A 12759-nucleotide genomic window follows, 5' to 3' on the forward strand; every position below is an offset into this window, starting at 1 on the left:
ACTATGCCACACATAGGACATCAGAGGTCAGGCAGGTGGGTATGGTTTGGGGGAAAACAGCCTTGCGGGCCAGATTGGGACCTGTGCTGTGCCAAATCTGGCTTGCAGCCTGAAGAATCCCCACCTCCAGTTCTTTTTTAAAAAATATTTTTATTGCTCAATTTCCACATAACAAATTATCAAACCATACAGTTGCCTACATAATTCCCCCCCCCATGGACTTCCCTCAGCTCCACTCCCTGATTTCGCTGCACATATTTTCTCTGCATATTATAAAATTATATATATCTTTACATATATGTCCTTCATGTTATCAACAATAAATGTGTGTATGTTTATTCAAAACCTGCCAAGGAGTCCAGTTCATTTTGTTGTATTTTTAAATAATTTGTATAAAGTTCCCATTCCTCCTTGAAGTGACAGTTGTCCTTGTCTCGCAATTTGTATGTCAATTTGGCCAGTTCTGCGTAGTTCATCAATTTCTCTTGCCACTGTTCTTTTGTCGGGATTTCTTCATTCTTCCATCCTTGTGCTATCAAAACTTTTGCCGCTGTTGTAGCACCTCCAGTTCTAAGCTGGATGGACCAATGGTATGACATGGCATAAGAACACACCCTCCAAATGTCCCTGTTTTCCAGGGATGTCCCTGATTTAGAGAAGCCGTCCCGGTTTCTGATTTGATCCCCGAATGTCCTGCTTTTCCTGAGGACGTCCCTATTTTCATTGGAGAAATGTTGGACGGTATGGAGTTATTCGACTTCCAAGCTGTATGAAGGCAATCCTGTCTATGGAAGGATTTTTAATGTTCAATGTTTTATTATGTTTTTATATATGTTGCAAGCTACCCGTAGTGCCTGGGGCAACCCAGTAAGATGTGTGGGGTATAAATAGTAAAATTATCATTGTGGAATGGGGTGTCCCTATTTTTGTGGGAGAAATGTTGGAGGGCATTTAAGAAAGCATTCTGTGCTCCAGTCCATCCACTTCAAGGATGGTCCCATCCACTTCTGGGTTTAGGCCCACCAGCAAGTGGCCCCTCACAGATCATCCCGGAGAGAATGTGGTCCTTATCAGAGAAAAGGTTCCCCTTTCTTCTAAGCACTATTGTGCACTGCCTCGCAATATGTGCTGAATTGAAAGCACCGTGATGCAGAATCACTGCTGGCAACAGCTTCACGTTTAGCGGCTTTTCTGAATTGTGTCGTAGTGGCGGCGGCGGGCAAGAGAAAGAGAAGGCATCAAATCTCTTTTTAATTGTTCTTCTCCCATCAGCAATACTCACTTTTGGTGTTGGTTACAGAATACAGAAGCGCCTGGCTGGTGCTTGTGCCCGCTCGACAACCCCGGCTAGTTGATTATGGATGCTGTAAGCAAGCTCCAATGTTTCATAGGGAAAGAGGCCATTTCAGTGCAGTTCAAGTGGATTAGGGCTGGCTAGTGGCAATTTCCTAGAAATGAGGAAAGTAATGCAAGGAAACCAGAATGTGCATCATGAGTATGGCTGCATTTTTTTAAAATGAGAGCGAGAGAGAGAAAATGCCTTTTTTTTTCCAGCCAGGGGAAGAAAATAGAAATGATAGTATTAAGCTCAGGATAGCAAGGAGGCGAGAAAAGAGGTTTGTGTGTGGATTGCACTGCAGAGGAAGGCAAGAAAATCTTGAACAAGGAGGTCTAAAGTTTCAGGAGATGTTCCCTCCCCACCCTCCTCCTGTCCAGCTTATCAGGCTTGTCCTGGCTCAGAAAGAACATTTGGTGTTTAATCAATTAATCCAAGGTCAGGGGAACCATCAAGCCAGATTGATACCTCCTCCCAACACTCCCAAGCCAAGTTTGACAGAAGAGTAGAACCACCCACCTGGCAATCACCTGAGGTCACAATCATACCAGGTGACCCTTATTTGCCCACAGCAGTCTCCAGACTGAGAGCCAGTGTGGTGTAGTGGTTAAGAGCGGTAGTCTCGTAATCTGGGGAACCGGGTTCGCATCTCCGCTCCTCCACATGCAGCTGCTGGGTGACCTTGGGCCAGTGTTTGTTGTGAGGGAGGAAGGGAAAGGAGAATGTTAGCCGCTCTGAGACTCCTTAAAGGGAGTGAAAGGCGGGATATAAAATCCAAACTCTTCTTCTTCTTCTTCAGACCCTATTTTGGAAGGGGTTTCTGAAGACATCTTCAAGAGCCTGACTCAAAATGCTGTTTTTGAAAACACTACTTTGAACGGAGCTTTGCAGTCACGGGCAAACAGCTGATCAGTAGCGCACGCAAACACCCTTTTGGCACTGAACCAGATTTAATTTTTATCTGCCCCACTGTCCTGGGTTGTCAGAGGAAGGATGATATAGATGGGTTGTTTTCTACAGACCTGGGGGAGGACTCCAGTTGGGTGTAGATCTTGAGGAGGGTCTAAGCGTGTGGGGCTTCCTTCAATCTGCTTTCTCACCTCAACCATCCCTGCTTTGAGAGCCACGAGCCCTTCCTCCCTCCCCACAGCCATTGGAACCTATATCGGATATTTCCATGGTGCCTATTGCACTGCTCACCCCTGCTTCTCCAGATGTAGGTGTTCTACCTGCCATGCCTGCCTTGCAGACAGCAAAGACACCTCCCCTGTCACCTAAGCCCCAGAGGTGCCAAAAGAGGTGTGAAAAGGTGGAGCAGAATTCACCTTCTATGGGGAGCATTAGATTGCTTGGCTAAGGAGCAGAACCGCTTGCTGCACTAAGTTGAGCCCATCCCTGAACCTATTCATTTAAATAGGATACCAAGGGGTGTGCCCATGTTGGATGAACATCTAAGCTAGATCACCGTGCCACGCCTTTGTGTTTCTGTGCCTTGGATCAACTCTGTTGCCTGCTGTCCCTCCAGCCAGCTATTCACATAGGTATTGCACTGATGTAAGTGTTAATGCCTATGGAAACATCCTCATCTGAGTTATTGTTCTTGAACAACTGGGAACCAGGACATACAATGTCAGCGGTAGAGCAGGCTGTCCAGGCTTGACTGAAATGGTCTCACAGGCCAAATGGGGAGGCCTAGTGGAACTAATATGGCTTCCAAGCCAGAGGTTCCTAACCTCCGAATGAGTCGGAAATTGCTAGAAAATGCGCCAACACTATTGTTCAATTTTATTGGATCTGATCTAGAAGATGTGGGCCTACTAGTAAACAATAGCAAATCATCTGCCTACAAAACCTTTTAAAATCCCATTTGTTCACATGCAAAAAATAAAATAAAAATGGATTTCTCTGTTTTGCGTAATGGCACATGCCAATAGCTCCAAATGTAAATCAAAACAGAAATATGACAGTCTCGTTTCCCTCCTATTTAATGTTACAATTTATGAGTCACTTTTCCATCAAAGGTACTCAAAGCATCATCAAAAAGTTTACTAGAAGCCTATGATAAAAATGACAAAAGAACAGCAGTAACAATCAAAATCATGAAAAATTGATCTTCAAATGAAGGGGACAGAATCACAACAAAACCCCAAAACATTATTATAGAAAGCCTGACAGATGTTTGCTAAGTAGTTGTTATGCATGCTAGAAATGTGAGGAAAATAGAGCAAATTTTATGCATGTATGGTGGACGTGTGAGAAAACCCGAGGTTTCTAGGGTAGGTGGAATCATTAAACGAAATACAGGAAATGATTATTATATGGAGGGGGGGCATACAGCCTGAGGGTCAACTTTGGACCAGTATAGATCCCAATATGGTCTGTGTGGTCATTTCCACCACCAAACCACAAACCACCATATGTGACATTAGGCAGAGCTGCTTTGGCAGCAAAGCTAAGTTCCATGTGGGGAACTAAATCATGCAGCCAATCCCTGCAGACAGTAATTTTGCCAGCCCTGTGCTTGGCACTGTCTAGCACAGAGCTGGCAAAGAGTCCTTTGCTGCAGATTCTGATCAGCTAGCTGCTGGGCACTTGGGAAGCACTGCACAAGAGACCCAGATGGGTGGATGGGACAACAACTGTCAATCATCTCACATCATATTGAGAGATAGGTTGTCCCACTGTTATGTCTTGAGCATGGATCACAAAACCATAGGCAGGTAGGATTTTAGAATGTAGTAGAGTTTGGATTTGATATCCCGCCTTTCACTCCCCTTCAGGAGTCTCAAAGCGGCTAACAATCTCCTTTCCCTTCCTCCCCCACAACAAACACTCTGTGAGGTGAGTGGGGCTGAGAGACTTCAAAGAAGTGTGACTGGCCCAAGGTCACCCAGCAGCTGCATGTGGAGGAGCGGAGACGCGAACCCGGTTCCCCAGATTACGTGACTACCGCTCTTAACCACTACATCACACTGGCTCTCAGTAATTTGATTGGCCCGTAGGAGCTGTCCAATCCGATTCCAGGAGGGGAGTTTGAATTAGCCTATCAGGTGTGGCTGATGGTGTCAATAAAGTATATATAGCCTGGGATCTGGGCGGGGCACCACTGACTGACTCCTACAGGATGATTGACTGTTTATACTATGAGTTGAAATAAACACAAGATAACCTCTCCACTGAGTTTATTTCACCCACCTACCTGTCCAGATAGACCCATGGGGGCTAGGGAGAGATAAGGATCTGGTCTGTGAGACCCAAAGTTTCCCCCTTCCCTGTTATACAACAATAAGTCATTTCATGAATCCTTTTGGGCCTATCTTAAAGAAAGCATACCATTAGATTTCATTGGATCATGTTCACTGCAGCCACATTCTTTTGGGTTATCTTCGTTTTAAAAACCGCAATGCATAAAGCACTGTGCATGCACATTTTGCCACATATTTCACTTCATATGTATCTTCTGAAAGGAGGTGAAAAGAAATCTTGATGAATTGTGGTTCCACCAAAGTGTAGGATCACTCATTCATGTCAGTGAATCCAACCTTGAAGTACTTTCACAGGGTTTTCAGAAACTTTACCCAGATCTGTGAATTGCTAATATAATATTTATTTTCTTAGCACATCTTTATCCTGTAAATTTTGAGTGTTTTATGCCATAGGCTGACTGAAAAGATGAAGTATTTCAAAGAGGGGTGGGGAATAACCCTTTCCCCCAGGTATAAAAGTGAGAAAAGAGTTAAATCTTCATTCAGAAGATTAAAACAAAAAATCTGCCAAGATGTTTAGGAACTACTGGGATCCGTGTTAACTAAGATGTATCTAATGATTGCTTATATCTTCTCTGCAGGTCTAGCCAAGCCAATGGGATTAGTTGAAGGCCCTGGAGGCTTGGGCCAAGGGGGGATGGCTGCTACCCTGAGAGACGATAGTCATGAATCTGAAACAAAGTATGAAGAATATGGTTATAATGCCCAGCTAAGTGATCGGATTTCACTGGACAGGTCTATTCCTGACTACAGACCAAAAAAGTAAGTACACTTTTATTAGTGGACATGATTCTGTTTTCTTTACTCACATTGGAAAGCTCCTAAAGGTTTGTCTAAGTTTTAGTGTAAAGGTAGCCTAGATCAATGTTTCCCAACCTTTGGTCTCTAGCTGTTTTCAGACTACAATTCCCATCACCCCTGACCACTGATCTTGATCGCTAGGGATGATGGGAGTTGTAGTCCAAAAAGAGCTGTAGACCAAAGGTTGGGAAACACTGGCCTAGATGATGCCCTCCTCATATTATTAGACTCCAGCTCCCATCAGCCCCAACCAGCATGGCCAATGATCAGAGATGATGGGAGTTGTAGTCCAACAATATCTGGGTGGCTCTAATTTGGCCATTCTTGAAGCTAGCAGATGATGTCCAACTAGCTAAGCAACTAGAAAGGTCAGGTTATAGGACAATGGAAACCTGAACCAGATGTCTACTGGTAACTTACCTGTGTGTGTCACCATTTGGAAATTCAGTCTTCTCAAATGATAACTAATATGAAAGGCAGCATGTCTCCTACTACCAGATGCTAGGAAATAACAGTAGGAAGGGGCTATTGCACCCATGTCCTGCCTATAGGGTTCCTCAAAGGATCTGGTTGGCTGCAGTGGGAAACAGAATGCTGAACTAGATAGGCATTAGCTCTAACCCAGTAGGGCTCTTCTTTTGTTCTTTTGCTCTTCTCTCCTGTCTTCCAAGACCAGGTGAGGGTTGTGGGAAGCTAACCTGAATGTAGGCCTGGAGAGTGTAATTCTCCTGTCCCCTCAGTTAGGGCTGCCATACATCCAGAATTTCCTGGACATATCCAGGATTTGTCCATAGAAAATGGTGTCCAGGAAAACCTGGCTGAATAGCAGCCTTTATAAAAAATGTTGATTTTTTTTTTTTAACTTCTGAAAAACTGCTGGAACAGAAGGAAATGAAGGAATGAGAATCTCTCGGTCCTGCTGTACACATTGGTGGCATATATGCACACATGGCCTTTTGGAAATGAGAAGCTCTTTTATCTCGTCTGATTGGCTGAGGGAAGGGTGATGCTGGGCAGCTGGCTGGCTTGGGATGATGGTCTGCTTCTCCACTGAAACTGACAAGGTAGCAGGAGAGCCTTGTCAGTTTCAATTTGTTCAGATTCCTTTTAAAAAACATTTGTATCTAACCCTGAGACATATGTGGGCTGGAGGTTGGGAGGATCAAATGACTCATCTTTAATTGTACTTCTGAGAAAAGAAATATAACGAAAGAACTCTATAGCCAGGATCTTTATTCAAGCCAACTTTGGCTTTTTGCTTTAAAGTAAGGCTACATCCACATTATGCATTGAAAGCACTCCAATACTACTTTCGGAATCATGGCTTCCCACAAAAGAAATCCTGGGAGCTGTATTTTGGTAAGAATGCTGAGCATTGTTAAGAGATCCTTATTCATTCTCCGAGAGCTACAATTCCTAAAGTTCCCTGGGAAGAGGGATTGGTCATTAATCTGCTCTGGGAATTGTAGCTCTCTCGAGGGAATAGGGTCTCCTAACAAAGCTCAGCATCCTCAATCAACTATATTTCCCAGAATTCTTTGGGGGTAAGCCATAACTGTTAAAGTGACTTTTATCTTAATGATTTATTTCAAAAAATATATATTCTGCTTGATTGTTTAAAAAAACACCCCCAAGAGAATAAAACAATAATATTATCAGTAAAGGTAAAGGTAATGAGACCATTAGGTCCAGTCGTGACCGACTCTGGGATTGCGGTGCTCATCTCGCTTTATTGGCCGAGGGAGCCAGCGTACAGCTTCCGGGTCATGCGGCCAGCATGACTAAGCCACTTCTGGCGAACCAGAGCAGTGCACAGAAACACTGTTTACCTTCCCGCCAGAGTGGTTCCTATTTATCTACTTGCACTTTGACGTGCTTTCAAACTGCTAGGTTGGCAGGAGCAGGGACCAAGCAACAGGAGCTCACCCTGTTGCAGTGATTTGAACCACGACCTTCTGATCGGCAAGTCCTAGGCTCTGTGGTTTAACCCACAGTGCCACCCGCGTCCCTTAATATTATCAGTAGAAACAGTCAAAAACAACTATTTAAAACATAAAAAAATAAAACCAGCAAATTAGAACATACTTCAACAGTCTACATGTTTGGGTAGAATTGTCTAAACCGATGGTTCCCAATTGGTGAGCCAAGGACCCCAGGGGGTCCACATAACACACCCAGGGAGTCCACGGCACTATTCACATAACAAAAATCACCATAGACATATCATATATATTTTTCAAAAGTAGGGGGTCCACAGCTTGGCTTTTGAAAAACAGGGGTTCTGCAGTACTTAGCTAATTGGGAACCACTGGTCTAAACAAAGAAAAAATTCTAGCAGTTGCTGCCTGATGTTAAAACAGCATACCAGAATGTTTATCTGATGAATATAGGGACGTCCTATTCAATAATAATAATAATAATAATAATATAATACCCCCACACATCTGACTAGGTTTCCCCAGCCACTCTGGGAGCTTACAGCACATATAAAACCCTAGTAAAATGTTGTACAGGGGTACTTGTACTACAGGTTACAGACTTCAGTTTACAGACTCGTACCTTGGGTTAAGAACTTTGCTTCAGGATGAGAACAGAAATCATGCGGCAGCAGGAGGCCCCATTAGCTAAAGTGGTATTCAGGTTAAGAACAATTTCAGGTTAAGAATGGACCTCCAGAATGAATTAAGTTCTTAACCCGAGGTACCACTGTACATTAAAAACTTCCAGATACAGGGCTGCCTTCATATGTCTTCTAAAAGTTGTGTAGTTCTTTATCTCCTTGACGTCTGATGGGAGGGCGTTCCACAGGGAGGGTGCCACTGCCAAGAAGGCTCTCTGAAGCTGTAAGTGCCAGTTCTGCAGATCAAAGCAGTCCAGTATGCAAATGTGGGGTAAGGACATAAGGGTGCCTTAAATGTATAGCATGGATGTGACTTTAGGGCCCTTTAACTATACTAATTTTTTATGGGATTTTCTCCATGACTGCCTTGCACATGCATTGATAAACTAACTTATACCAAAGTGCCACATTTTTCATGCATCTCTTCTTTGACCAGTATGGCAAACTGTGTTTAACGCTGACACCATTTAAGGACTTCCTTCATTAAGTGGCTTTCAAAATCCTCCAAAGGAGATCCTTCCAATATCCTCCAAAGGAGATGTCCTTCCTCCCCTGTCATCAGAATAACAATCGGTAAACGTCTTAATGCAGCCCAAGGAATGCGACACTGCTAAACTGCTCTCCATAGGCAGGACTGAAAAGAATACTTAATTAATTTCTAATAATAATTCCTCCCCCCCAAAAAAACCTTTGGGTTTTTTCAGCACAGCTGAAAGTTTAAATAAAGAGCCTTATTAAGTGGGGAGAGAAAAAGTTTAAATAAAGCATGCTCGACAAGTCTTTCTGGAGAGATCACTCCAGCTGCAGGTAGCCAGAAAGAAAAAGGCAGCATGTCAAAATCTGAGCAGGTTGTTGTTGTTTAGTCGTTTAGTCGTGTCCGACCCTTCGTGACCCCATGGACCAGAGCACGCCAGGCACTTCTGTCTTCCACTGCCTCCCGCAGTTTGGTCAAACTCATGCTGGTAGCTTCGAGAACACCATCCAACCATCTTGCCCTCTGTTGTCCCCTTCTCCTTGTGCCCTCCATCTTTTCCAACATCAGGGTCTTTTCCAGGGAGTCTTCTCTTCTCATGAGGTGGCCAAAGTATTGGAGCCGCAGCTTCAAGATCTGTCCTTCCAGTGAGCACTCAGGGCTCCTTAAGAATGTATAGGTTTGATCTTCTTGCAGTCCATGGGACTCTCAAGAGTCTCCTCCAGCACCATAATTCAAAAGCATCAATTCTTTGGCGATCAGCCTTCTTTATGGACCAGCTGTCACTTCCATACATCACTACTGGGAAAACCATAGCTTTAACTATACGGACCTTTGTTGGCAAGGTGATGTCTCTACTTTTTAAGATGCTGCCTGAGCAGATAGCATGCTTAAATTGCAAGGCAGCCCAGCTAGCATGGCTGTTGCAGGCTACAACTTCCATCAGCCTTAGCATCACACCATGATGCTGGCTGGGGCTGATTGGAGTTGCTGTTGGGTTGCCATATGTCTGAATTTTCACTTTTTGAAATATGGCAGCCCTAGTTGTAGCCCACAATATTTGGAGGACTCCAGGTTAGTGAACATTGCTGTCAAGGCTAGTGGAGGATTAAATTCAGGGGCTGATATTGTTGTGCATTTGCCAAAGCCCATGCTTCAGCACAAGAGTGCCAAATTGAATAAAATATGGAGGGGGGGGCGTAAGCCCTGCCCCACATAATCACAAGACACAGCACACATGCACACCATTTGAATTACAATCCCCATCAATTTTGGATTATTATTATTTCAGTGGTACCTCGGGTTAAGTACTTAATTTGTTCTGGAGGTCCGTTCTTAACCTGAAACTGTTCTTAACCTGAACATTTAGCTAATGGGGCCTCCTGCTGCTGTGCCGCCAGAGCACGATTTCTGTTCTCATCCTGAAGCAAAGTTCTTAACCCGAGGTACTATATCTGGGTTAGCGGTGTCTGTAACCTGAAGCGTCTGTAACCTGAAGCATATGTAACCTGAGGTAGCACTGTATTCTTACTATTGTTAACCAGAGACCCTGGGGCAGAATACAGCCCAATGGGCCTCTAAGTCTGCCTGTTGGAACTCTAGCAAAAGAATATTTCACCCCCCACAGGCCACAGCCCTCAGCAGTCCTGCTCCCCATAGTGTTTTTGTCTGGCTAGAATGTGCCATTGAACTCCAATAACTCCTCTTACTTGTCTGGACTGAGGATAAAGAGGAGTGGTTGGTTTAGAAATTACCCTGCTGCAGAGTGCCTCTGTTGCCCTGCACATTTTTGTCTCTAGCTCCACCCACCACTGGCATGTGGCCCTATCTGGAAAGGAATGTAACCAACTTCAATCCTAAAGAAAGGTCATTAACTTTGGTATGACCTTCTGTCGGCCCCCATGGCTCTTCACTTCATCAAATCTGGCCCTCTTTGAAAAAAGTTTGGACACCACTGCACTAAAGAATACCCTGCTTTAGCTCCTTCTTCACCTGCCTACTCCAAGTTTGCAAGCAGTGACAAGCAGCAATGAGACGAGGAAGCAGCTTCCATTTGCCTGGGCTGATCCAGTCCAGAGAGCACATAATGGGCAATGGTGAGCGTGGCAAGGATATGTGCCTTAGGAAGAAAGGAAACTGCCTTATTCTGATTGTGGCCATTGGCATGTCTAGGTCAGTACTGTCCACACTAGCAGGCATCAGTTCTCCAAGGTCCTGGGCAGGGGATATTCCCAGACGTACCTGGAGATGCCGGGGATTTGAACCTGGGACCTCCTGCATGCAGGGCAAATGCTCTACCACTGAGCTACGGCTCATCTTCAAATGCAGCCTGTTTACAAAGGAGGCCCACGTTACCTAGGAATCCACAGAAAACTGAAGCTGGCACAGGGCTTACTTGCAGCCACCCCAGGCACTGGCTGTCAGCTTTCATCTGCACTATACATTTAAAGCAAAAGGGAAGTGGGTGGCGCTGTGGTCTAAACCACAGAGCCTAGGGCTTGCCGATCAGAAGGTCGTGGTTCGAATCCCCGCAACGGGGTAAGCTCCCGTTGCTCCCTGCTCCTGCCAACCTAGCAGTTCGAAAGCACATCAAAGTGCAAGTAGATAAATAGGTAAACTGCTCCAGCGGGAAGGTAAACAGAGTTTCTGTGCACTGCTCTGGTTTGCCAGAAGCGGCTTAGTCATGCTGGCCACATGACCCGAAAACTGTCTGTGGACAAACGCCGGCTCCCTTGGCCTATAGAGTGAGATGAGCGCCGCAACCCCAGAGTAGTTCACGACTGGACCTAATGGTCAGGGGTAAGGCAGTGGCGTAGCGGGGGGGGGCTGCAGGGGGGCCGGCCGCACTGGGCGCAACATCTGGGGGGCGCTCGCACTCGCAGCTCTCTGCCCCTACCTCGAGTGCTAAAATCCACGGGTTAGGGGGCGCAAATTACTTGCCTTGCCCCGGGTGCTGACAACCCATGCTACGCCACTGGGGTAAGGTAAAGGAAAGGGACCCCTGACCATTAGGTCCAGTCGTGACTGACTCTGGGGTTGCGGCGCTCATCTCGCTTTATTGGCAGAAGGAAGCCGGCGTACAGCTTCCGGGTCATGTGGCCAACATGACTATGCAGCTTCTGGCGAACCAGAGCAGCACACGGAAATGCCGTTTACCTTCCCACCAGAGTGGTACCTACTTGCACTTTGACCTGCTTTCGAACTGCTAGGTTGGCAGGAGAATGGTCAGGGGTTCCTTTACCTTTATACATTTAAAGCAGGGTCATAACACTTTGAACAGCCATGGCTTTCCCCAAAGAACCTTGGGGATTGTAGTTGGCTAAGGTTGCTGAGAGTGCTTAGGAAATCCCTATTCCCTTCATAGAGCTACATTTCCTAGGGTTCCTAGAGGTTGGGAACTGTGGTTCTGTGAGTGGAATGGCATGTGTGTGTGTGTGTGTCTCCTAACAAACGCTCAGCACCCTTAATAAACCATAGCTCCCAGGATTCTTGTGGGGAAGCCATGACTGTTTCAAATGTTAGGACACTGCTTTAAATGTATAGCGCAGATGGCACTGAGGTGTTGCCCTTGTCTAATCCATCAGGAAATAGGGTGGAGTGGGGAAATCTGGAATTAGCTGGCTCTTCCTGTCATTGGTTCCAGCTCCACCTTTCCGTGGCTTCCCTGCTTTCTGCCCTACCAGTCCTAATGAGCACCGGCCGCCACTGGTTGTGAGGAGGCAACACAATGACACCTGCCTAATTCTTGAGGAGTCCTTCCCTTCTAACTGGTTCTAACCAGTTTCCTCAGCAGCTGCATCCATCAGAGGTGGGTCACTGTAACCCAGTAGTTAGCTTACAAGATGCAAAAGCTGGCCTTGACACAGGTGGAGCTTTGTTTCTCAATGTCCCATGATTAATTCAGAAGTCCTGCTAGATATGTACCATTAGCTCTGAGCTAATTTTGATGCCACCCCAACAGTTTCTCTCTCTCTTGCTCTCTTTCCCCATTAGATACATTATTGATTCCCCTTTGTTTAGCCCTAGCCTAGTTTTCTAATTAAGCAGCAAGTTTAATTATACCACAAACGTATGTGGTGTAGATCCTGATTATTAACCGCAGCCCTTGGGATAACAGAATGAGCAAACTGAAATTAAATAGAACTGTAAAAATTAGTGACCTTATCTCTATATCTGTAAGCCTCTGCTACATTCAAATGCTCCAGAGCCCTGCACCTTGCTGCCTCGTTGAAACAGTTCCGTCACATCTATGAATTGTTTGAGC

At 45.3% G+C, this 12759-nt stretch overlaps 1 protein-coding gene across 1 annotated transcript in view; it reads left to right on the plus strand.

Moving 5' to 3' along the window:
- GALNT9 (polypeptide N-acetylgalactosaminyltransferase 9) overlaps window positions 1-12759 on the plus strand; it is a 175953-nt gene that overhangs the window by 37729 nt on the left and 125465 nt on the right. The window contains exon 2 of the mRNA XM_083590220.1: window positions 5184-5364. Coding sequence (XP_083446346.1) covers window positions 5184-5364 — 181 coding nt within the window. The remainder of the gene's footprint in view (window positions 1-5183; window positions 5365-12759) is intronic.

Source organism: Podarcis filfolensis, assembly GCF_964270895.1.
Source record: "Podarcis filfolensis genome assembly, chromosome: 16".
Taxonomy (NCBI): Eukaryota; Metazoa; Chordata; class Lepidosauria; order Squamata; family Lacertidae; genus Podarcis; species Podarcis filfolensis.